This window comes from Sander vitreus, chromosome 17, assembly GCF_031162955.1.
Source record: "Sander vitreus isolate 19-12246 chromosome 17, sanVit1, whole genome shotgun sequence".
NCBI classification, from domain to species: domain Eukaryota; kingdom Metazoa; phylum Chordata; class Actinopteri; order Perciformes; family Percidae; genus Sander; species Sander vitreus.
The window spans coordinates 25806559-25831774 of NC_135871.1; the positions used below are offsets into that span (position 1 = coordinate 25806559).

Below are 25216 nucleotides of genomic sequence, written 5' to 3' on the forward strand. Positions count from 1 at the left end.
CAGTTTAGCTGGCCGGTCTGTCTGCCTGCCAGTCCTCTGCAAACTTCAGGATTGGCTGCACAGAGCTCATCAACCCCGACCACAGCATATTCACGCTCGATGGAAGAATATTAGCCGTGCACGGCATTTCATACTTACAGAGGTACGTCAAGCAAACGTTATCTGAAGTTCTAAGGTCTAAGTTTTGGGTTTGTGTGCGTGTGTGGGAAATAGCTTCAGTGAAGCGGAAACCGTGACACCCGAGTTCGGTTTTACAAGCAAAAAAAGAAGTTGTCATCTTCCAGAAAGCAGCTGGGACTGAGTCCAGCAGTGATGGCGAACGAATTGAGACGGACTGTTTACTTCGCCGTCTAAAGAGGCATTTAGTCGGTTACAAACGTCTTGGAAACTGGTACAGGGCTCTGGCAGGGGTTTTGGCAACAGGCCAAGGTTTGTCCTTTTTTCCACCCACAATTGATGGTCAATGTGAGTCTTGTATTAACGTTTTTTGTTTTTTTTTCATAAACTACTGTGTTGTGAGGATGTAGCTTGTCACATGTTGTCAAGATGAACATAATAAGGCATGTGTTTTGAGTTGTGTGTTTTTTTTTCCATTAGGAGAGAGTAGCCTAGAGAAATAGCTGGGGAAACGGACTGTGTTTTCACATATTTGGGTTTTCTTTTCAAAGAGCTTTGTAGGGAGTAGGGACCACTGGTGGTTACACACACACACACACACACACACACACACACACACACGCGCACACTAAGACATGCTCTTGACTTCAGCTGGACATTTCATTCACATCATTAATGACATAAAGTCAGAAAGTTAAGGAAAAGTAATTTGTGTGTGTGTGTGTGTGTGTGTGTGTGTGTGTGTGTGTGTGTTCCCAACCTGTTTGACAGAATGCTATTTGGCTCTAAGCACTCACTCTCAGTCCATGCACTTACATAGACTAACACTCCAAGGCTGAGCTACTTCTGTAAACATTAAGTTTATAGACAACTGCTTGTTTTGAATGGAGGAATTCAGAGTTTACACATATGCCAATATGGCACTAAGATGGGCAACAGAATAATGCAACTGCTTTCCTCTTCGGAGGTCTGTCCACTCATCTTCTAACAGAGAGAATCATGATGACTAAAATTGATTTACACAAGTTAAAGGTCCAGTGTGTAACGTGTTTAGTTGTTCATTATCAAAATCTGTGTTGCCCGTTCACAAACTTGTCCTTTTTCATGAATATTTACCACCACCATCAATTCCAAGTATTCCTTTTGGCTTGAAATGTTACGTTTGCATTCGCATGAACTTGGCTAAACGCTCCATATTCATGCGCCATCTTGAAATACGTTAGCCGGTAAGGGACATACAGGACATACTGCTCCGTCTTTCGTGTTTTCGCTGTCACATGATAAACTCACTGGTGCTGCTAATGCTGCTAACGGGTATCGTAGCTTCCCGGCCCCGGTAAGCTTGAAGAAGGAAACATTGAGAACCACACGTATTCAAAATCCAAATTTCAGGAGCAGGAGTCTTCTTCGCCCAGAAAAAGAAAAAGGGATATTGAAAAGAGCAAGAGACCGGCTTTTTGAAGCGTGAAGGCTACCGTAGCTGTAATACGTACTTTGAACTGCGTGGCGCGAGAGAGTTGATTGCGATATATGATCTCAACAGTAGATTCCCACACATTGGACCTTAAGTATGTGTTTGGTCATAAATAGGCTTAAGTGGAGTTTTGACTGACAAGGGTGTGACTATATTGACATTTGTGTTACGTGTTCAGTACAGTTAGTCACTGTTAGTTTGTCAGTATGTTTCGTGTTCACTTTTACAAATGCTAATATGCTTCGTTCAATTAAGTAGATGTATCCCTTTAAAAATGAACAAAGATGTTGTTGTGCACTGCCATAAATTCTCTGGAGGTCTCACTGAGCCTTGTTCAGCACCAACAGCCACTAAAAGATGCCGTTTTTATTGCTATGTGGGTGTCTGGCCTGCTCATCATGAGAAGTGTGGGCTTTAGTTTGTGACATGAGGAACCAGGAGGAGATACTGCCACTTCCAGCTACTACCTTTTACATAAAGTTACTTTATTTTTTCCCACAAGAAGTTAGCAACTAATTTCACTTCATCATATGTCTTTGTGAGGATGTTGAAACTTACTGTAAGAGGATCTTAAAGCAAAAGATGGGAATGTTTTGGGTTGTGTTTCAGGCTTTCTACTGGCTCAGAATGGGCCATTGGGAGGGGGGGACACATATTAAGCGTTGGGTCTGGGTGTCTCTCTCCAGGAAATTTTGAGCGTCCCTGACTTCATTTCTTGCATACTGATGCATTTTTACGCACCATTTTATGGTGAAAATGTCTTTTTTATATATGTATGTATGTGTGTGTATATGTGAAAAATCTCAAATGTAAAAGGAAAAGGATCAACTGCACCAAAACACGGAAGTGGACAACTATTTACCGGGACTACAAGAAGTTCTCAACCAGTTATGAAACTGTCTAAATGTGTTACTGATGCCATATATCAGAGAGAGGGGAGGGGAGTTGACTGCTGGAAGTCAAAGACGTTTAGGAGCTTGTGATCTTCCTTTGGCGCTGTCTAAAACCTCTTTGGGGGGGTGCCAAAAATTCCTCTATGCAGGAACAACCATGTGTTTTCCCTGGTTGACAGGTTTTTCAGCTTATGCTCAGCCATGGTGGTTGCATGGTGGTGCTTTGACCTAAACCTTATATCAGGCCACAAAAAAGTCCCTATAGAAACCTATGGGTGACACAACTAATGCTATGTCCATGTTTCTCCACATCCTGTGCTGTGAGTTGACCTTATCAAGCTCTTTTAGAGGAATAACATGCAATAATAAGGAATCTATGTATAGACTTGTGGTCTGCGTGTCTTTCTTCATATTTTGGACTGAGCTGGTTCCTGTGCTGGCTGCCACCCAGCAGAGGCTCTGTGCAGATTCAGTTCTTGGATCTCATCAGTTTATGTTAGGTTTTCATGAGAAGTTTTGGACATTGCACAGCAGAGGAGAGCCTTGTTTACGTGATCATGTTGCCTCTGGTTGTGTTCTCTCTTCATGGGCTTTGTCACAGAACTAGTTTTGGTTTTTTGAAGCTGTGAGTTCTTGGCATTCCTCGGGAGCTCAGTGGGACGAACCCTGTGTTGGTTAGGAAGTGAGGGGGCTGGGTGAATCTCAGCCACGTCTCCCCGCTCTTCAATTCATTCAAATATATCATGCAGAGCTGCAAAGATTAATCAATTAGCTGTCAACTATTAAATTAATCGCCAAAACAATTTTGATCATCGATTTGAGTCATTTTGAGTCAAATCTCTGATTCCAGCTTCTTAAATGTGAATATTTTCTAGTTCTCGTTAAATAAGCGTTAGTTGCAGCCCTGATATCTTGTGTCTTCTCTTGAATTGAATTCATCATTTCGGGTTACCTTTACAGGTAACCCATAAAGAGAATTGCAACACTACTAAAGCATGTTTTACGGTCAGAGGATAGCATGTGCATTTGTTTAGCGCGCGTGGGTAGTAGTAGTAGAAACATAATGCAACACTGTGCTCCCTCTTTGTCCTCAGCAGTTTCCTGTGTAAAGCATGTGATCCTGACATCTCTCTGTCCATCCAACACTGAAACTCATGACCATGTGCCTCATGTGTTGTGAATGCAACCGGTCAAAGTCACCAACAGCCACAGCCATAATTTAAACACAAATGATGTATGTGGCCAATATGTCTGAAAGTCATAAAACAAATGCTAATGAATTAACATTGAAAAAGATATGAATACCAGAAGGATGTGGTTGTTGCTCAATTTTTCCCTATACCACCACTACATTTTTACTACATGAGTAAACGTGTAAAAACAGGGTTTCCACGGGGTCTTAAAAAGTCTTAAAAAATCAAAAATTCCAAAATGTTAGGCCTTAAATTCGCTGCAGTATTGTGTTCTAGGTCTTAAATAATTTTAAACCGGTCTTAATTTTCCTACGTCCATGTAACACTACCTCTAATGCTCTTTTATTTTAATTTTTAATTTTTTTATTTATTCCGTGGTGTTGTAGTTCTTTCTTTCACTAGTGCAAATATAATTTCACTGTATTACGACTACAAATGAGACCAACATGCAACTTCTATTGCAGCCAATCAGCTTTCGTGTTATTGAGTCTCTTTGGGATCGTACCACAGACATAAAACAGATTTTATTCTTCAGCTGTGGGGAAGTGTAAGTTTAGCGATACTTGGCTTGAAAAAACTGAATTAAGGGCTTAGCTGATGTGATAAGTGTTAATTTTTACTTAAATTCATAATGATGTTAAAAAGGTCTTAAAAAGTCTTAAATTTGACTTGGTGAAACCTTAAAAAACTGAAAAAGAAGGTTAAGTTTCCGAAAATTTTGAAATTTACCATTTCAATCAGGAGAGACTTTGTTGCAGATATGCAAAGATTTATTGTACATAAGCATAATATGAAATGTACAGAGTCTTTGGGGATTAGACTCCATCGTTAAAAGAATTTTAAAGGGGTAGAGAAGCCAGACATATTCCCCCCGATGGAGCCTAGACACTGGTGATGGTGGAGAGGGAAACCGGAGACTGAACTGACGACCTGTCTGCCGGAAAGGGGCTCAGGTTGCTGTGGTTGACGATGCCCGGAGGTGGAAGGGGAGGAGGGGGGTTGCACGTTTGCCTGAAAGCACAGCTGATAGCAAGGAGAGAAGACATTTAAAGCAGGATGTCATGCTGTGATTGGATCATGAATTTCTTGGCCAATTCTGGTTGGTTTACTGAAAAGTGGCCTCTTAACAGCCGAATAGTTTTAGGGAGAGATAATGGTGGTTGAAGTACTATAGAAGTCTTCCTGAAAGAATTTGCACTGAGCTTCATATTATGTAACTATATTTTATTAATTTTGCCCCACCCTTTGAATTATAACATCTCGTTATTTAAATATACAAGTAAAATGACTATAGTGAATATAGTCTAATAAATTCTCAGTTTGAAAGCTTTAAGCACAGCCAGAGAGAAGCTGATATATTCACACAGTAAAATGACTGTTTCTTGGCATTAGAATTCAACTTTTTTGTAGTTTTCACACAGTCCAAGCACTTGAAGGACGCTTTGTTGCATCTCTGCTTTGGCCTACAGTATATGAGTCATATGTGGTGTGATGTGTGATCACAAAGCATCTTAAGTGACTGACTAGCCTGCAGGCGAGCTGCAACTAATGTTCATGTGACTATGACATGATGACAGGATGGGGGACATATCAGTTCTCTTCTCCTGTCTTTAGTCTCCTTTTTGGAGTCGATTAGGATAACGAATCTAATGAATGTTGCCCTTTTAGACCTCTGTTTATGATGTGGAGTCAGACTGCCCCAGTCCAGGTTCAGTATTGAGAAAACGCTAAGAAACTTTTAAAGCCGATGACATTACTTCATAGTCTGTTGAGACACAGGGACTGATGGTGATGTCAATGGATGACAAAGAGGAAGTATTGAAAATATTAAGACACAACCTGGCAACCCTGTTGGGCATCAGGCTGTAGTTTTGATATGGTGGAAACTGTAGAAACATATAGACCTGAGATGGAAGGATATTTGATATTTTTGCCCTTTCCACATTACATAATGATTCAGTCAACAACCTTATTTGTACCTCTGCAAGTGTCCTTTTGTTGGCCTGAAAATACAAATTGTGATGTCATACTTAGGGCTGTAATCAACCAAAGAAAATCTTGGTCGATTGAAGTCCTGAAATCTCAACTAAAAATCAACTGCGGGGGGGGGGGGCAAAGAAAAAAGAAAAAGATTAATTAGCTGCACAGTAAAATTAAAAAAAACACTAAATTAATTATAAATAAACATAAAAAACTTGTAGGCTATTTGCAGTATATTAAATCATTTTTTAACCTAATTATTTTGCACTGAAATGACACACTCGAGTCTGTCTGTCAACTCTGACAGTGTTGCATCATGTGGGGTGCTCTGAAAACACCCCCGTTAGCAATTAGTGCTTTCCACCTGATGAAATTAACATGGCAAAAAATAATAATAAAAAAATAAAAATAAAAAAAGAGAATTTAACACGGCAAAAAATCGACCAATCACAATTTTGGTCGAGCCAGAACGTATCGACCAATAAATCGACTAGTCGACTGGGAGATTACAGCCCTAGTCATACTTGTGTTAAAGAAGTAGTTTGATATTTTTCAAAAGTTGCCTCTGCTATCAATTCCACTCTCATATCTGTCAGTTAATGAAGCTACAGCCAGCAGACGGTTAGCTTAGCACAAAGACTGGAACTGGACTGGCTTTGTCAAAATGTAACAAAATCTGCCTTCTAGCACCTTTTTTTTTAAAGCTCACTAATTATTAGTTATATCTCGTCAGTTTTTTCCATACAAAAACCAAAGTGTGAAGTTGTGAATGTGGTCTTCTTATCCAACTCTCTGCCACAAAGTTACTGGGTGTATTTCCATAAATGTCGCACTATTTCTTTTTAAAGCTGACTTATTGATTCATCTCATGCATCATACCAAAAAAAGAAAACTGCATTTCAGCAAAAAGTCACAGACAGTGAATACAATAATGATTGCTTGACATCTCTGCTTCTGCCATCTCAAAATTGATTGAATTGATTCAATCTACAGTAGGGCTGCAACTAACAATTATTTTCGTTATCGATTAATCTGACGATTATTTTCTGGATGAATCGTTTGGTCTCTAAAATGTCAGAAAATGTCCATCCCAGTTTCTCAAAGTGAATGGTTGATGTCTTCAAATGTCTTGTTTTGTCAGTCCAAAACCCAAAGATATTTTGTTTTAATATATTAAAAAAAGAAAAGCAAATGGGGGCTGAAAACAGACTTTTCTGTCAATTTGCATGAAAAATCGATGATCAAAATATTTGCCTATTCTTTTTCCGTCGGTCGACTAATGGACTTATCGTTGCAGCTCTAGTTCAATCAACAAAAACGGAACATTCTGACTCTTAATCGATTGAAGATTTGACATTTGGGCTGTCTCGTTCTATATTTTTAACAATACAATAATGGTAAGTGCCGTGATTTTGGAAACAACTGATTTACGAGAAATAAACGTTAGTTTTTTTTAACCTTTTTAAGCGGATGTGGAATTATGTTTTGCTTTTGGATGTTCATTTCATTCTCAGTCATTTTTACCAGTATCAGTTCCAGTACATGCAATGACTCAAAAGGCTCTTGTAGCTTACATTAAGTTCCTGGTGCACATTTGTTTTGTGCCGAGGCTAGGTGCTGACTTAACAGTGTGAGCATGTTTTTCTTGATGCAGTAGCCAATTTTAATGGCCTCTGTGGGGAACACTGGCCCTTTTTATGGTTAACTGAAGTACCAGCTCAGACACGTTTTCCCCCTCCCTCCCTGGAGACTAGAGCCTGGTAAAGAAAAACAGCTGAGTACAGGGGAGAAAGCCAAGGTGTCTCGTTAAGACCCAGCTCTGGTGCCGCCGTTGGCTAGAGAGAGGAGACGAGAGAGAGTATTGAAGTGCAGCCGATGGTGGGTTGGCAGGCCGCCACTGACTGTGTTGCGAGGCAGGAAATGTGACACGGAGAGCACAGGAAGTGGCTGCTGTGGAGCTATGCTAACCCTTTCGTCCAGCAGCTTTAGGGGCTGGGATCAATTCACTTGTAGTTATACATAAGCCGTTCTTTATTTTCTCTCAATAAACCAGAGGGAATGGCTTTTTTCCTTTTTTGTAAAGTTTAGTATTTCTTTTAACGTGATGTTTGAAGGCCTTGTCATGTCTAATATATTTCAAAATGCATGCAAGGAAATCCACTTTCTGACGTCGATGAATTCCAACTAAATGAGAAATTTGAATAGAAACCAATGCAATTTAGAAGTACAGAATACTGAAACACTCTGCCTCTTTCTATTCGTCTTTTACTTCTCCATTGTGGTCGACAGTGTGTGCATGTTTTCATACACAGTCGTCAAATGATAATCAATGGTCACTGTTTCTCATGGTAAAAAAAAAACCAGATGAGTGAACAGTCACTTCTTTGCTCATCGTGTCTCTTTTAACATTATGGGTTCTCTTTTTCTTTCCTGTGTAGTAGAGTGTGTAATCAATCATGTCATATCACTGACATTTGATTAGGTGATGCATGGTTTATCTGACGTGTATAGTAATTCAATGTCAAAATGTCCCAAAAACAACAGCAACCTATCGGATTTTGATTAAATTGAAAGTAAATGATGAAGACGATGACCACGGATCATCTCGTTGCTGTTTGGTCCAGCGGATGTCTGCACCTTTCAAAGCAAATAACGTCTTTGAGAAGAATGTCTATGAATTTGACATGAAAACATGCATTGGCTGTAGTTTTGTCATCCATGGCAATACTGGTGCATTAGTGTGTTTAAAGTTTTAAAAAAAAAAAAAAAAATCTATTTATAATAACAAATAAAACAACAATGAAGTTTGCAATCAGTTGTTGTCTTTGAGTTAATGCATTTGTCACTGGTTACGCCTATTTTTGTATATATTTTATTTGTATTTTATGTAACTATGTGCTGTAAATCTGTTAAAATAAAAAAAGATGTAAATGTAAAGCTTTTTTATTAATTATAAGCGGATATAATTTAGGGCATTGTTCAGCTTTGTACACAGCATTCTGGCTATATATCTATTTTGTTAGACTGCTACTTGAATGACTGCAATGATCTCCACATAATGATACCTGACATAGGGTGGATTTATATTTCCCCCATGTTGTAAAACCTCCCCAGGTGGGGAACTGAAAAAGAGGAAGTGGCGTGTGCTGTATATAAGGTTTTGAAGTGGAACTTCTCTGAATGTGTGTTTACAGGAAGAAGAATCAAGAAGTTGTACTTGGAGCAAATGTTTTTTTAAGATTTTTAGATAATGCTAATCTTCCGCTTTTTTCTGTTTACAGCTGTATGTGGCTGCTCTTCAAATTTTGCATTTTTATGAGGAATGAACTAAGGTGCTTTTTCTACTGTCTTCTGAACATACTGCTGATTCTTCTATGGACACAGATTGAGTAAGTATATTTTTTTGCCACTTAGAGATTTATTTTGACCATGTTGTAGAAGTAGAACAAAAACATTTTGGAGCGGTGTCTTTTGGTGACAAAAAACATTCAGTCATTTTTTCCTTTTGCGATGTGGTTATGATGAAATGATGTGTTAAAACAGACTGCTGATGTATTGCTGCAGTGTATTGGAGGACTGCAGCCCAGCCTTGTTTAAAACCAAGTGAACTTGTTTTCTGTGTGTAAAGCTGAAAGGATAAGGTGATTAATCATTTAGTTGATTGAAGGAAAATGTATCTGCAGCTATTTCTACGATGCAGTCGGTTGGTTTTTCAAATGCTAACATGACAAAAGTTTGAAGTGAGTATGGACTGGGAAACTTTACTCAGACCAGACACAATACACTTAGTAGCTCCATCAACTCTATGATAAGGTGAGAAATGGGAATATTGCTTTGCCTATTCAAGCTTCCTATTCCATTACAGAGCAGGGTGTCCTTGTTCATAAACAGCCTGTGAATGTGTCTGTCAAGCTAAATAAAAAAAGTGTGATTATGGTAAGGTCTGGTGATAAATGATCAGCAGGGTTCAAAATGGGCATTATCCAGCAGCCAAATGCTGGTGAAATATGCAAGTGGCTGGTAGCTGTGCTTCACTTACCTGCCAAAGAAGAACAATGGTAATCTATTGAGTGGCTGGTAAAATCTGAACATTCACTAGCCATTTGGCTGGTGGATGAAAAGTAAATTTTGAACCGTGATTATCAGTCCTTAAAGAGACAGTTCTTAACTAACGCCCCGCTCCACAGATGTTAATCAACATTTCCCTCCTGAAGATCAGCATTGTTGTCTTGTTTAGAGGAAGACAGTTTATGCCATTGAGGGAAACCACAGAGAAACGTGGAAGGTGATTAAATGACATATTGCTCAGTGATTTGATCTGCCAGGGCTGCAGGTCTGGTAACTTTTAGAAGAATCTGTAATAAATGTATGCAGGGGACCTATTCTAGTCTGCTGAAACTTTCATATTCATGTTCATATTTAAACATACTTAAGTCACATCTGGTCACACAGCACACATATCAAGGAAACACACACACACACACACACACACACACACACACACACACACACACACACACACACACACACACAATCCTTTTCAAAAATAAATCCCTCAGTTAAGTAATAAAACAAATACACAGGGGCTTTTCTACAGAAGACACTCATCTGGGAATGTTTCCGTTACAAAATGTATTCAGCATTAACTTCTTTATTTGAAGAAAGGTAAAAATAACCTGCTGAGTCGAAGTCTAAAACAAGAGCAATAGAACTGTGTGTGTGTGTGTGTGTGTGTGTGTGCGCGCGCATGTGTGAGCATGTGCATGTGAACACATAACAGGATGTTAGCTTAGCCACTCAGCACTGTTCCTGCACAGCCGACACATTTATTACTACACTGGGCTACATTCAAAAAGGCTAAAATGACCTTTTAGCACTATCTCATGTTCACGATCAACTCAGATTTGGAACTTTTGTAATGACGAGCAGCACTGAATTTTTCTTGATAATCTCCGGAGGAGGCAGACATAGATATATTGTATTTAAATGTTGTTAATTGTTGAATTACACAAGGTGGGTTTGATTTGTCTCGTTTCTGGAACCTTAACGTTAACTATTGAGCTGTGTTGTTGAGAGTTTGGGTGGAGTTGAGTCAAAAGTGATGGCAGGTTTTTCACTTAATGATATACCCACTACCACCCACCATCACCCCTGTAAAAACCACAACATGTTTCTACGTTGAACCATTGAATCTTTTTTTTTAGTTATTCTAAGCTACTTTCCTAAGATAATTTTTTATAGTTACGCTTCAGCTGCTGATTTTGAATGTTTATTTTATAATTTTACCTGTGATTTTTTTTTTTTTTTTTTATATCTCTCTCTAACCCAGTTTTGCACAGGAATCTAAAACCTGGTGCTCTCTAACCTGGTGGAGGGATGGTATTGGGAGTGAACAAGGCTTTTCCCACCACACACCGCAGCAGCCTAAGTCAATATGACATATGGCTTTGTGTCATAAAGTGAGCATTTTGCCAGTGTAAACACGGCAATTTGGATTTAAGATCAGCGTTTCTCAAATAAGCCAACAATGATGGAGACACACGGACAATGTCTGTTGGTCAAGCTGTGATACTGAAGCTGTGATATTTTACTCGAAATAGCCTCCAAAATGTCAAGTGCGTGCATGCATGACTGAATGTGTGAGTGTGTGCTTGCGTGTGCAGTAACTCTAATGAGGTTGAGGAGCACAGCAGGTATAGTGGCAGGATGAAGAAGCCTTTTTATGACCATTTTAAACTGAAACATATGCTAGCGTGCGTGCGTGCGTGCGTGTGTGTGTGTGTGTGTGTGTGTGTGTGTGTGAGATGACAGTCTCTTCAAAAGATCCACAACCTCATATTGCTTTCACTTTCTCCCCCTCTAACTCTCTTTGTCTGTCAAAGGGGTCATTGTGAATGCTCAGAGAGAGAGAGTTATATAATTATCCTGTTCACTTGTATTATTATATCTGATGTATTTACTCCTTGTTGTTGTTTATATGTATGTTTGTTCTTATACTTTGGCAACACAGATGTATTTTTTTTGACATGCCAATAAACAGTCCCTCCAGGATTTGGCGATGTCACGATCGCGCCAATTCATGTGAATTCAACCAATCACCGCGAATTTGGTGCGACTCGCAATTTTGACCAATCACCGCAACTTTTCCGCAAATTTGACCAATAACCTGAAGTTTCCCGCGACTTCAACCAATCCCAGCAGTCCCACGTGCCGTCAGTATGTGACTCTGAGAGCCAATGACCAAGCGGGAGTGAGAACGGCCAGTTGATCAGTTCCTTGTTTCTGATGAAGACGAGACGTGTGTGACTGACTCGAACATCTCACATTTACCAACAAAACGTACAGCGAAAGACGAGCAAGAGAACATTTCAGACCGTCCTGCCAACCTGTATACATTTTAACATTAATGTACGCTGTAATGTTTTTTTCTCTCTAAAGTCGCTGAATGCGGCTGCTGTTTCAATCCTGTCGGCTCTCTGCAGCGGGAGGGGCTGCTCAGTTCCCCCCGCGACTGACGTGCGCACAAACACACACAATCACACACGGTGGATGCAGGAAAAACCGGAGATGAGACGACACAATGACCTTAATTGAGGACAGCTATGCTCGTCATTGTAAGTGCAATCATAAGTTAAAGTCCAATAAGTAACGTTACTTTATCAAACCGTATGAATGTGTGTCCCAGGCCAGGATAGGAAATGAACTAACAATGTAAAGATCAACAAGCCACTGACACATATGTTCAGATTTGATTCATTCAATAAATTATTATTTTTTGTCTTAAATCCACCAGCCATTTTCATATTATACCAACATTTGCAGCACCCTGAGCCTTTTTGGTAAGGTTACTAGGAAATCGCAGCCCAGAGAAGTTTATTCCTTTCTGCATTCACTCCGAGCTCCTTCAGTATCATCAGCAAATCTCTCACCAACTGACAGTTGGCTCATAAATGGACTCAGTTTGCAGTTTTTTAGTCATTACATTTGGTTGTATTTTGAAGAACATTGTACATATTTTGTTACAGAGGGTAACAACTGTCAGCTAGGAGGTTTTTTTTTCCATTACTGGTCTTACATCTGCAGTTGTGTCAGTCATTTCATTACTGCTGCAGGAAATGAGTCGATGTGCTGCTCTCTATATCCTGATCAAAACTGTGAAAGCAACTCAGTTATATTTAAACAAACTTCCTTATAGACTAAAGGAAGACTTGACAGTTTTCAGTCTCGGCCCTCATGACGATCCGACTACCCTTTTAAGATAATATTTTCAGTATAGTCAGTATATTTTAAAATGCAATAGAGTACCCTCAGCATAAAGTGGTGGATAAAAGTTCCTGCCACAGAGGGTTCAGTCATGGAGGAGGCCAAATAGAAATATCTATAGTTGTCAGCACAGTGGAAACATGCACATGTGCATTTGGCTTTAAATCTTAAAATCTGCCGGTGCGGCTTCAACTGCAAGCTTTTGTGGAGAACTTATCTGTTGTGAGTGACGTTTTCCTGTTCAGGTAATATTTATCTTAATTAGCCAAAACCTCACCCTGACCAAGGTTTGTTTCATTTGCCTTAACTGAAATATGACTTAAAAAATATTGACGGATTGTGTCTTGGTGATTGTCGTTACAAGAGTAATACTTGCTGATTGACAAATGAAAATAACTGGCTACTTTTCTCTGCTTTATACATAAAATTGTGACGTTTGGACTTACTTGAATTTAAGATTAGTATATGAATGGTTTGATGCCTGTTGAGTAGGCATCAAACCATTCATAAAGCTCCGGCATGTATCCTGAGAAATTCTAGCCTCAATCTGTAGAAATTCATCATTATATTATGAGAAGCCACCTAGGCCAAAATTGAATACTTCACTTGCGCATACATATATACTTTACTTGCACATACATATATACTTTACTTGCACATACATGCATACTTCACTTGCGCATACATATATAATTCACTTGCACATACATATATACTTCAATTGCGCATACATGGATATTTTAGTTGTGCATACTGTACATGGATACTTCACTTGCGCATACATATGTACTTTACTTGCATAAGATGTGTGAGTATGTATGTGTGCATATGTATGTATGTATGTATGTATGTGCATGAGGTCAGTGGTTGGGGAGGATGGTGGAGTGCATAAACACAGGACTTTCACTCATGAGGTCAGGGTTCAAGTCCAGTCCAAAACCGAATGTCAATTTGCTAACCTACTGACTTATTTATTGCTTACTTAACTTTCATGCCAACATACTTATTTTTCCCAACTTCATCTCAGCACTTTACATCTGGCAGTTTTTGATATTCGACTACTATTGTTTTCCACAGCTGTTGCAATGGATTGATCACAGAAGGAGTTATGAGTAAGCAAAGAGACCGCTTTACCTGAGCTGCATTATTGACTGCCATAATGCATTTTGCCTCCACCTGTCTCAACCTCTTCATTTATGTTATTGGCGGTTGGTGTGCCACCTTGTTGTAGAAACTTCAAGTTAACGTCACAGAGTTCGGATAAATAAGTATGTTTTTTATGAAAGTTAAGTAATCAATAAATCCATTGCAGCAGCTGTGGAAAACAATAGTAGTCAATAGGGCTGTAACGATATGCGATATGAAACCGAAATCGCGACACTCAGAGCCACAAACCTGTGTCGCGGAGTGAGAAGGCAGAATCGCGACACACCCCTTCCAACTCCCAGAGTTATCCTTCCCATCCAGATCCAGTGCTACCAAATCTTGAAATTACTATTAGTATTAGTCGTTTTGGTGCCTTATCCCCCTTTTGTCGGGTAAATTTAGCTAACTGTAAAGACGGCTAAAAGCAAAGGGGCGGGGGGGGGGGGTAACACCGGTAATGCTAACGGAGGTGTAACGTTACAAATGGCCGCTGTTCTGACGCGGGCGACTGGATCTGTTTCCCGACGGTTCAGTAAACTGCCGTTAGCGTCCTTAGGACCGGAGTTAAGTGCTGACCGGGTTTGGATTGCTGTAATGGTAGTAGCTGGCTGCTAGCTGGCTCGGGGCTGACTGTGGACGTGTCCCCAGGGCTGTTGTCAGCTCTCATCCCGACTGAATCCTTGCCGCGCCGGGAGAGTGAGGCAGACAGACAGGGGTGTGCTAGCTGGCTAAATTACCATTATAGATTAGTCGTCTATCTGTACAGTTAACGTTACTGATGAATGTGTGGGTTAGCCCAGAGTTGTTAACCGTGGTCAAAACAATCATACTAAAAATAACTGAGCGTGTTGAACGATGTCGTAATCTTATGTTACACACCAAGAATTAGCTAACACTAAGCACATAGACAGTATATAAGAAGCATTAGCTACTTGTCAACGTCTTTTACTGTCTATGCTTGTCAACCAGCACCTTTTATAGTAGGCACCAAAGCATTTTTCCTCTTCGGTCCCCCTACAGGTTGGAAGCGGAATTGTCATTACTGTTACCATTACCATTATTCTTATGTCTCATTCGAACGAGTTAATGAACCACTGAAACGATTTTGGAAACATTATTTTAAGGTACAAAAGAATCTTTGGTTTTGGATCGATCGATATTGAAATCAATCAATATCAATAAATAAGGTCTCTGTTGTATTACAGTGTTGCAAAGTGGCATGTAATCAATGACAAAACGATGCCATGTGGCAGAAAAAAAGTTGTATTACATTTACTGAGCATAAGTGAAGTATATATCACAAGCAGTGATGGGAATAGCGGCGTTATAAACAACGGCGTTACTTTTTTTCAGTAACGAGTAATCTAATTGATTACTCTTCCCATCTTAATAACGCCGTTACCATTACTGCCAAAAAATGCGGCGCGTTACTATATTTGAAGCTGTTTTTTTCATCAGACCAACTAGATCTCTGAGTCTGAGACGAGAGGCAAATACTTTTTTTTACTGTTCTTCCTTGGTTAGTGGGCAGTGCACGACACAAGCGCATAAATGCTGACGATTGCCTGAGGTTGAGTAAAATGTCATGGTTAGCCATTCAGAGGTAGAGTTGGGCGGGTGTTCGAAAGCACGCATAGTCAGACACACAACGAACAACACAAGCGAGTCAGTCAACGAGAGAGAGACGGGTATGGCGTTATGAAATCAAGGAGACGGTTAACTTTTCCTGCTACAGATTTTCCAGCGTGGTCAGAAAGAACAGGGGAGACACTTTGTTTCTCTCACTATGACTCTAGAGTCGGTACTCGGTCGAAAGCTAATGGCCGTCACTCTCTCACTTCTCCCTCGCACGATCACCTACTCCACACACACACACACACACACACACATACATACACACACACACACACACACACACACACGACGGCTCGACGCGCACAAGTATAAAGATCAGGCCACTTACTTTATTTGCACTACAAAGACTGTATATATTTGTTATTTATTTTTGGTATAGTGCTTAACAAGCATCATTTAATTTTGCCCAGTTGTGGCCTGTTGAGGTGTTGTGTTATTTGTATCGATCCACTATATAAACATAATATCTACATACATGGCATTTGATTGGAGGCTAGTCTCACTTTGTCCCACAGCAACATTACAATAGTTTAGATTTGTGTACATTGTTTCTGTTAATAATGTATTGTATTAAGTGTCCATTTCATTATAATATTCAGATTTATCATGAATAATTGAACATGCACATGTATTTTAAGTTCCATTAAAGAGGGGTAGGTGGAGGTGGGGTCACATTTGAGCATTTAAAAATGTACTTGAAAGTAACGCAATAGTTACTTTCTGAAGTAACTAGTTACTTTCATAATTTGTAACTGAATAAAACATTTAGTTACTTTTTGGAAGAAGTAACTGTAACTAATTACTTTTTTAAAGTAACTTGCTCAACACTGTGCACAAGTGTTTAGTACCAGTATATATGTATGTGCAAGTGAAGTATTCATTTCTGGCCTTGGCGGCTTCTCATATTATATTCTGTAGAGTATGCTTATGTTTAATTGAATTATAATATTTCAAAACTCTGAGGGTTTTAATTACAGGGCCTGTGTATTATTACGAATAGTATGTACTATTACTTTAGGCACTTTATTTTGTACATGATTTTTGTAAATGAGTGAAGCCAGACTTTAATCTTCAGTCTTGCTGTTTCAATCCTCACTGATCTGTCAATTGAAATGTGGTCTCTACAAATCTGTAACGTAGGAATCACAGACTTATTTTCCATGTTCTTCAGCTTCCCCTTATTGTTATTCAAGCTTTTTATGTATTCTACTTTAGTGTTGGCACACACAGACATCCCACGTCCATAGCCTTAGTCCATAACCCCTAACCCATGAAAAATAGTATGTCTTAGCTCTAACACTGAGGCATTGTGTGCATCTTGTCCTGTTTATTGGGTCTCATTCAGTGTTCAAGCTTATTTTTTGTGGCTTTTTTCCATCATGGTTCATATTGGGAAATTATTGACGGTCATATTAACAATGAATGTAGACAGCTTGTCTTTACTGTAATAAGACCTTAACTGGCCCATGAATTATTAGTATGTGGGACATTCTGTATTAGGGTTAGGTTAGAGTGTTTGGATATTGCTATAAAAAAAATGCATGTTAGTCTGTGTAGGACACTGCTTGGTTGTTTAACTCAACAGCATCACAGAGGCAGCAGCATCATGTGATATCTACATAAGTTCACATTTATATATACTATACAGAATTTCAGCTAAAAATATTATATATGAATTATATTGACGCCTTTTGAGACTACTACTTAAAGCCATGCTCGCGGCTCTGTGTGCACAGCAGTTTGTTGTTGCAGGAACAGTTGAGACTAGATGACAATGAAAGGTCACCAGGTGAAACTGGCAGAGACTGAGAAAAGATGGCTGATGGGGGATGCAAGGATGAACGTCAAGACGGTGTACACGAAGTTACAAAATGTATTCACTAAACAGATGAAGAGAGCGAGCACAAGGAGGAAGGAAGATAAAGTCGATAAACAAATGCAGTGTGAAGGAGAACCAGGGAGGGTGCTGCACGGTTGAGAGATAGAAAGTGAAAATGATGCGCAGCTCAGATGTAGAGGTTTATATTATCATCCTGGCAGCCGGATGACTGCGGTGCTGGAGCTGCGTGGCGACTTCCTGTTTGTCAGCAGCATACAGGAAGTAAGAGGCCCCTAGAGGAGAGTGTGTGTGTGTGTGTGTGTGTGTGTGTGTGTGTGTGTGTGTGTGTGTGTGTGTGTGTGTGTGTGTGTGTGTGTGTGTGTGTGTGTGTGTGTGTGTGTGTGTGTGTGTGTGTACATGAGAGTTTTTAATATGCTTCATATATATTTCATGGCATTTTACCTGAACTAACCTCTGTGGTCTTAGTGCAGTTAGTTCTTGTCCCCAAAGATAAAACGGGTTCAGTGAATGCTATAGAACTGAAACTGTTGGCCTGCAGGTAATTGAAATAATTCAGATTAACAGGTTAGGTTTATCTTTACAAATATCTGTGAACAGTGTCAATGAATTTGACTTTAACAATAAGCATGGCATCGTTGATGCAAAAGTTCAGGATATATAGAATGTGCAGAGGCCAGGTGTATATAGCCCAGGATGTAGGATTAAGAGTCCATGTCAGTGGAGGTCCGGGGCCTTGTTAATGAGGCTGACTGCAGAGGGGAAGAAACTGTTTTTGTGGCGTAAGGTTTTGGTCCTGTTGGACCTCAACCTCCTGCCAGAGGGGAGGGGTTCAAACTGTTTGTGTCTGGGGTGAGAGGGAATCGGCTACAATCCTTCCTACCTGCCTCAGGGTCCTGGAGAAACGGGGGATTGCAGCCAATCCCCTTCTCAGCAGAGCAGATGATAAGCTGCGGTCTGCCCTTGTCCTTGCCGGTGGCAGCAGTGTACCAGATAGTGATGGAGCATGTGAGAATGGACTCAGTGATTGCAGTGTAGAAGTGCACCTAGTCTTTGGCAGGTTGCACTTCTTCAGCTGCCGCAGGAAGTTCATCCTCTCAATGTGCATTGTCATTTTTATAAATAAAATAAATGAAATTGAAAAAAGGTCCTGGGAGATGATGGAGCCCCGGAAGCGGAATGACTCACAGTGTTGACTGTCCACAGTGTTGACTGAGGAGTCACCCAGGGTGATGGGGGCGCGTGGGGCTGCGTCCACAACCGTCTCCACTGAATTTAGAGCGTTTAGCTCCAGGTTGTTCTTACTGCACCAGGTCACCATGTGGTCAATCTCCCACCTGTAGGCCATTGTTGAAGGCAGAGCTGAAGTCCACAAACAGGCCATGTTGACTGCGTCGTCTACAGACCTGTTGGATTTGTAGGTGAATTTCAGGGGGTCCAGGAGTGGGTCTGTGAGGGTTTGGAGGTGTGACAAAACAAGGCACTCAAAAGACTTCATAACCACAGAGGTCAGGGCGACGGGTCATTCAGTCCTGTGATCCTTGTTTTCTTGGGGACCGGGATGATGGCGGCGGACTTGAAGCAGGCTGGTACGTGGACTGTCTACAGTGAGGTTTAAAGATGTCTGTGAACACCAGAGACAGCTGATCAGCACAGAGCTTCAAGGTGGAGGGAGAGACAGAGTCTGGTCCGGCTGCTTTGTGGGTGTTTTGTTTTTTAAACAGCCAACGTGTATTTAAGGAAGTGAAATTAATAATTATGACCACTGCTTCCTGTGAGCAAAATGTGTCAATCACTGTGCACACTACACAGCATGAGAACCACTGCAGGTTTTGCATGACAAATGTCCATCTGAGAATATTTTTGTTGTCTGTCTGTACTGTGGGGACACCCTGGAACTGTCTCAACAAGGACCCCAGTCAGCACTGCATCTGCCAAAACATCTCCCAATACCAGTTTCTAATTTATATTGCTCTATTTTATTAAGTGTGTGTGTGTGTGTGTGATCTTTCCTCCAGGGTGCGGCGTCCAGTGCAGATAGAGTAAAGTGGAGAGAGGAAGATGCCAGGCCCTCCTCCCCCACCACCCCCAGGGCCTCCACCTCCTCCCACCTTTGCTGTTGTAAGTCATCCTAGCTGTCTGTCTTTCCGCCCCCAGACAGATACTGTCCTCTTGACCCCGCTCAGCAGAGACACCTTGTGGATAAATCATCTTATAACATATCTTTACCTGTTTTGACTGTGTGATCTTAAAGTGCTCATATTATGCTTTTTGGCTTTTTCCCTTTCCTTTATTGTGTTATATATCTTTTTTGTGCACGTCATAGGTTTATAAAGTGAAAAAGCCCAAAGTCCACCCCAGAGGGACTTACCATCTCCAACACTGTTCACAAACTGCTCCGAACAGCTCTATTGTAGTCCAGCCTTTACTTCCGTGACAGACGTGCGTCACTTTGTAACACACGTTATAATGCTCGCCTAGCTGCGAGTGTGGCACGCCCTCATACTCTGCTTCTGACTGGCTAGTAGTCCTTACCTAGGTACTGCGCATGTGCGATTCCCAACAAAGATGGAACAGAAGCGCGATGCCTCACTCTGTAGCTAAAACAGAGAGCTCAACACACAGGGTGAAAAGAGGAGCTGCAGCAATGTGCAGTACAACATATTATATTGTACATACTATATTGTGTGTGTGTGTGTATATATATATATATATATATAACCTCTAAATACAACTATGAACCTGAAAGTGAGCATAATATGAGCACTTTAAGTGTTCTCCGCTCTCTTCCTGTTGTCTTTCATTCACAGTTTTACCTACACACTCTGTCATCCCTAACCCTATTAGAGTTTAAATTGATTTAACACACAATGTGATGATATGTTTTCCCTATTCCTGGGTGTTTTCTGCAGCTCTACGCTGTCATAGTGACTGTCTACGCGTGTTTGTGTTTCAGGCCAACACAGAGAAGCCAAATCTAAAACGTTCAGAGCAGCTTGGAAGGAATGCTCTGTTGTCTGACATCTCTAAAGGCGCCAGACTAAAAAAAACTGTTACCAATGACCGCAGTGGACCTTTACTGGACAGTAAGTCAAGACCTCTTTAACAACACTCATTACTGCTATCTTTGCAGCCAGGTTGGTCACACTTACTTAGTCATATGGCTAAGATTAAAACAACAGCAGGCAAATAAAACAATAAGTCACTATGAACCAGTACACCTACAGACACAGACAATATGAAACTGTCCTAAGGCAAATAATAATAGTTTACTGGGGAAAAAAACTCATGGAGGGATGGTTAAAGGACTAGTGAGATGCAATGATTAATGCACCCCCACTGGCCAGGATACCCAAATCAAATCTTTATCCAAATGTGCAGCAAGACAGGATATATTAAATGTAGAAAATGTATCCTGTAAATGAACAGTTCATTCAACATTTTTGTTCATCCCCTTAGAACCCAAAGGAGGAGGCGGTGGAGGCGGTGGAGGCGGTGGAGGCGGCGGAGGCGGCGGAGGCGGCGGAGGAGGTGGAGGAGGAGGTGGCGGGGCTCCTGCTGGTTTAGGAGGCCTGTTTGCAGGAGGGATGCCAAAACTGAGATCTGCGGCAAACAGTGGTAAAAATGGTAAAGAACAATTTTAACTTTTAATGTTACTTTTAAAATGTTGTTTGCATTTTCTCCTCGTGCCTGCGTGGGTTTCCACCGGGTGCTCCAGTTTCCTTCCACAGTCCAAAGGTTGGTTGTGCAGGTTAGGTTAATAAGGTTTGAATGGTTGTCTGTCTCTGTGTGTCAACCCTGTGATTGACTGGCGACCTGTCCAGGGTGTACCCCGCCTCTCGCCCAATGTCAGCTGTTAATGGCTCCATCCCCCCTTTGTGACCCTCAATGATAAGTGGGTATAGCTAATGGATGGGTGGATAATAATGATGATGATGATGAACAACACAGAAAGCACCGCAGTTGGTAACATCTTTTAAAATATTTATTTTTTAATTTTTGTAACTTTTCTCTCCTCCAGACTCAGGACCCAGCCGAGGACCCGTGCTCCCACCAGGAGTCCGCTCTTGTGGGCCCACCCCCTTCGGTGGTGGTGGAGGCGCCGCTGGCCCCCCTAAACTCCCAGGGGCCCCTGCTGCTGTCCGTAGCAACGTCCCTGATCTTCCGAAGGGCCGGCCAAGTTTCTCCAGACAAGACACTCCAGGAGGCCCCCCTCCTCCTGTACCCAACACACCTCGACCAAACCAGGGCTTCCAGTCTCGTGGGGGCCCACCTCCGCCGTCACTTCCTGGAGGACCCAGGCCCAGCCCAGCTTCCGGACCTCCACCTCCTAGTGTTTCACCAGGGAGGCACGGACCTCTCCCTCCCCCACCAGGAGGCTCCGCAACTGGGCCAAGACCAGGATTCTCTGCACCTGCTCCTCCACCCCCAAACAGCAGCCGACCCTCCTTACCGCCCACTCCTGGAGGGAGGCCTCCACTTCCTGACGACCGACCCCCCCCACCACCAGCTCCTCTGGGGGGTCGTCGGCCATCTATGCCCCGCGATGTGCCCCCTCCTCCTCCCTCTGTCAACTCCAAGCCTTCCTCCTCTGTCTCTTCCTCCCCTGCCCCTCGTTCCTCAGTGGGTGGGGGTGCGCCTCCTCTCCCGCCAGGCCGACCGGGCCCCCCTCCTCTCCCGCCCTCCCCAGCTGGAGGGGACGACCACAGCACCCCTCGTCTGCCCCAAAGGAACCTATCACTCAACAGGTACGGGTAATGTTTTATTCGTTTCTGCCGTTAATGGATGAGTTGCGTTAAAGCCAGGCGTGTACACAGCATTTGCTATCAGGCATCGGATGCTGCATGTTCTGGTTGGCGGCTGTGTCAACGTTTGCATACATCATTCAGTAGCTCTTATGTGTTGCTGCAGTTCGCACATTATGCAAACTTCTTCTTGTAGCTTCTCTAACAAAAAAAGAACAGTGCCCTTTTAAAAAAAAACGTAAGTTGTTTGGACACAGGTAAAATAAAGTTACTTTTTGGGGGGAGCTGCCCATTGTGGAGCTGAGGCAGGTGAGGTGTGTCCCACCTCAGAATTTCATTCTGTATATTTGATTTCAAATATAGCAGTTTGTTCTTCAAAGCTGTAATGACATTTTAGAAGCAACGGTGAAATGTGTGGCTCTTTCCATAGTGATATTCTTCCTTTTGTTTTACCACAAATATTGTATAGTACAAAGTTCTGTTTCTCCTTGTCAGCAATGGCCCAGCTCCACCAACTGGTCGGACAGGACCTCTCCCACCTCCACCAAACGAGAGACCGCCATCTCTTGGAAGGAACCCGTCCTCCACACGCACAGGTGATCAGCCTTGATTGATTAATTGAACTATGGGTTACCTCTGCATACAAACCATGTGAAAAACCAAAGTAAAAAACGTTTACCCTGCACATCAGGAGTCGCTCTGAATATTGTACGGGAATGCAGGATCTGTGATGGAAGGTCATTTTAATGTCAGTTTTTATTTCTATCTCCAAAGGGCCTCTTCCTCCACCTCCTCCCTCAGGTCGTAGTGTGGGAGGGGGCAGTGTGAGGTTGTCACCAGCTGCTTCTCCTGTTGGTCGGCCAGGCCCGGAGCCCCCTCGTGGGGGACCCGGCGGTAGACCTCCCCTCCCTCCAGACAGGCCGGGTATTGGAGGGGCCCCTCCTCCTCCACCACCCATGGGTAACGGCTTCCAAAACTCTCACCACAGCCAGATACAGGGTGAGTAAAATAGTATAGTATTTGTGGGGGAATGAAGAGTACACAATGCCATTTGTGGGGCAAAAATGCCTTGTAAATACTGTATGAGAGTGACATGGAGGAGGAGGGGGATGCAGCAAAAGCACATATAAAGTACATTTAAGAAAAGAAAAACCCTATAATTTAACCAAACAGGGGTCTAATATATAAATACATGTTTCTGGTGGTAACTTTGTATGAAGATAATAAACTCTATGCCTTGTAAAGGATTGAATGTCGTTTTCTAAGACTGTTCTGTCCCAGTCTCTAGAAGAGAAATCCGTTGCCCTCAGTGTTGTTTTTACAACATGAGTTCCAATGTGTTCAGCTATGGCAGAGAAACCCAGTCACCTCCCGTTTGTGTTGTTTTTATCCCATTGAAGCAAGGGAGTGAGTTTGATTTGGAAGGCAGTACGGACAAGAAGTGACAATGGGTCCCAAAAGTCCTGCTCCAGAAAAATCTGACAGGTTTTAATCGTATTTCCTGCATTTTGTGACGTTGTAGTGCTTTTAAACACATTTTAGACACAAACATTCTTTGTTGTACTGGGTATCAAACTTTTAAATTACTGACTGAAATCTGTAAATTTAGTAATACAAGTTGAAATTTTGGTTGAAATCAGGTAACACTTCTGATTTTGATAAATGTGGAACTGATATAGGCACCAAAAGAACAATTTTAGGTTATCTTGCTTAATTTTCGTTCTTGTATTAAGTTCTCTTCAAATTGCCCTGCACCTGCTGACTCCTGTTACTGTGTTCTAGAATAACCCTTTGAGCTCTCATTATGTTGCTTATCTGTCTTTGCCTTGTGTCAAAATCAGAAAGATCCTGTTTAATGTGAGAAACATGATGTGCTGAGTGCTTGTATTATGGGAGTTGTGTCAGTGTGGTGGAGACAGACCCTCTGACCTTTTTATTTCTCTCAATTAACAGATGAGTGGGAGAGTCGGTTCACTTTCCATCCAGTGTCGGACCTTCCTCCACCTGAGCCCTATGTGCACTTCCAGAAGACTTACCCCAGCAATATTGGCAAGACTGACGGCAGAGGTCAGACCGACACACGCGCACACACACACACACACACACACGCGCACACACACACACACACACAAAACTTGTATCTCATATCTCCAAATTGTTTGCCAGGAACTAAGAAAAAGAGCCTGAATTTCAGCTTGACAACAGTCACTAAGTTTTCTCAACCAGTAAAATTAGCCATAAAAATCACAATGTTTTTGTTTAAACATGAAAATCATTACAGCTGAAGTTACACAATTTGACCATTACACAATATTGATATACAGGTTTAAATTGGTTAATACAGACAAACAAATGGAATAGTACTGTCCGAGGTAAATACAGCTACAGTCCGGTGGACTGGGACACAGTGCCACCTGGTGGAAGAACATTGAATCTACTCTGGGACGCTAAGGAAAATATTAACTCCTCTGTGTCTTTGTTTCTTTCCAGGACCTGGTAAAAAGGAGAGAGGAGCTCCCCCTCTTCCTCCTATACCCAGGTGAAGAAGAGGTGGCAGCAAACACAACCCCTGGAACTACTTTCGCTGTTCCCCTACCTGCCTCTCTCTTTCGCTCTCTCGGTTGCGCTCTTTGTGCTTTTACCTGCGGCATGTGGTTTCATCTGTGGACTGCAAAATGTAAAATGGACCTGAAGTATGGTTGACCAAGTTAAAATACAAACTCACAATGTGGAGTTGACATTATGCACCTCTGTAGCCAGACCAAAGCCTGTTTATATTCCAGCACACTCTGTTCAGATTAAAAGAAAGAAAAGTTGTCCCTCTTTAGGCACTTGGAAAAATGTGTCTTACAACCATGCTGTAAAAAAAATAAAAAATAAATAAAAAAATAAAAAAATATATATATAAATTTTTTTTAAATGAGCAAAAAAGG

General features: G+C 41.5%; 1 protein-coding gene across 5 annotated transcripts; it reads left to right on the top strand.

Annotated features, from left to right (window-relative positions):
• wipf1b (WAS/WASL interacting protein family, member 1b) lies at positions 1-25147 on the top strand. Of its 5 annotated transcripts, none has more exons than XM_078273001.1 (10): positions 1-142; positions 8939-9046; positions 19557-19659; positions 20495-20624; positions 20998-21165; positions 21560-22286; positions 22779-22879; positions 23058-23282; positions 24237-24350; positions 24774-25147. In XM_078273001.1, the coding sequence occupies exons 3-10, from the start codon at positions 19600-19602 to the stop codon at positions 24824-24826; spliced, it is 1578 nt and encodes a 525-aa protein (XP_078129127.1). In that variant the 5' UTR covers positions 1-142; positions 8939-9046; positions 19557-19599; the 3' UTR covers positions 24827-25147. The 5 variants fall into 5 exon arrangements, with proteins under 5 accessions (XP_078129127.1, XP_078129130.1, XP_078129128.1 ...); XM_078273002.1 differs by lacking the exon at positions 1-142 and adding an exon at positions 320-429; XM_078273003.1 differs by lacking the exon at positions 1-142 and adding an exon at positions 12096-12271 and having other exon boundaries at positions 8829-9046.
• Positions 25148-25216: the final 69 nt, after the last annotated feature.

What these genes read in the sequence shown, in the direction of transcription:
- wipf1b (XM_078273001.1), top strand. Translation starts at nt 19,600, where the DNA reads ATGCCAGGCCCTCCTCCCCCACCACCCCCAGGGCCTCCACCTCCTCCC. An exon ending in CAGTGGACCTTTACTGGACA is followed by an intron (nt 20,625 to 20,997) that starts GTAAGTCAAGAC and finishes TCATCCCCTTAG; the next exon opens with AACCCAAAGGAGGAGGCGGT. An exon ending in TGGCAAGACTGACGGCAGAG is followed by an intron (nt 24,351 to 24,773) that starts GTCAGACCGACA and finishes GTTTCTTTCCAG; the next exon opens with GACCTGGTAAAAAGGAGAGA.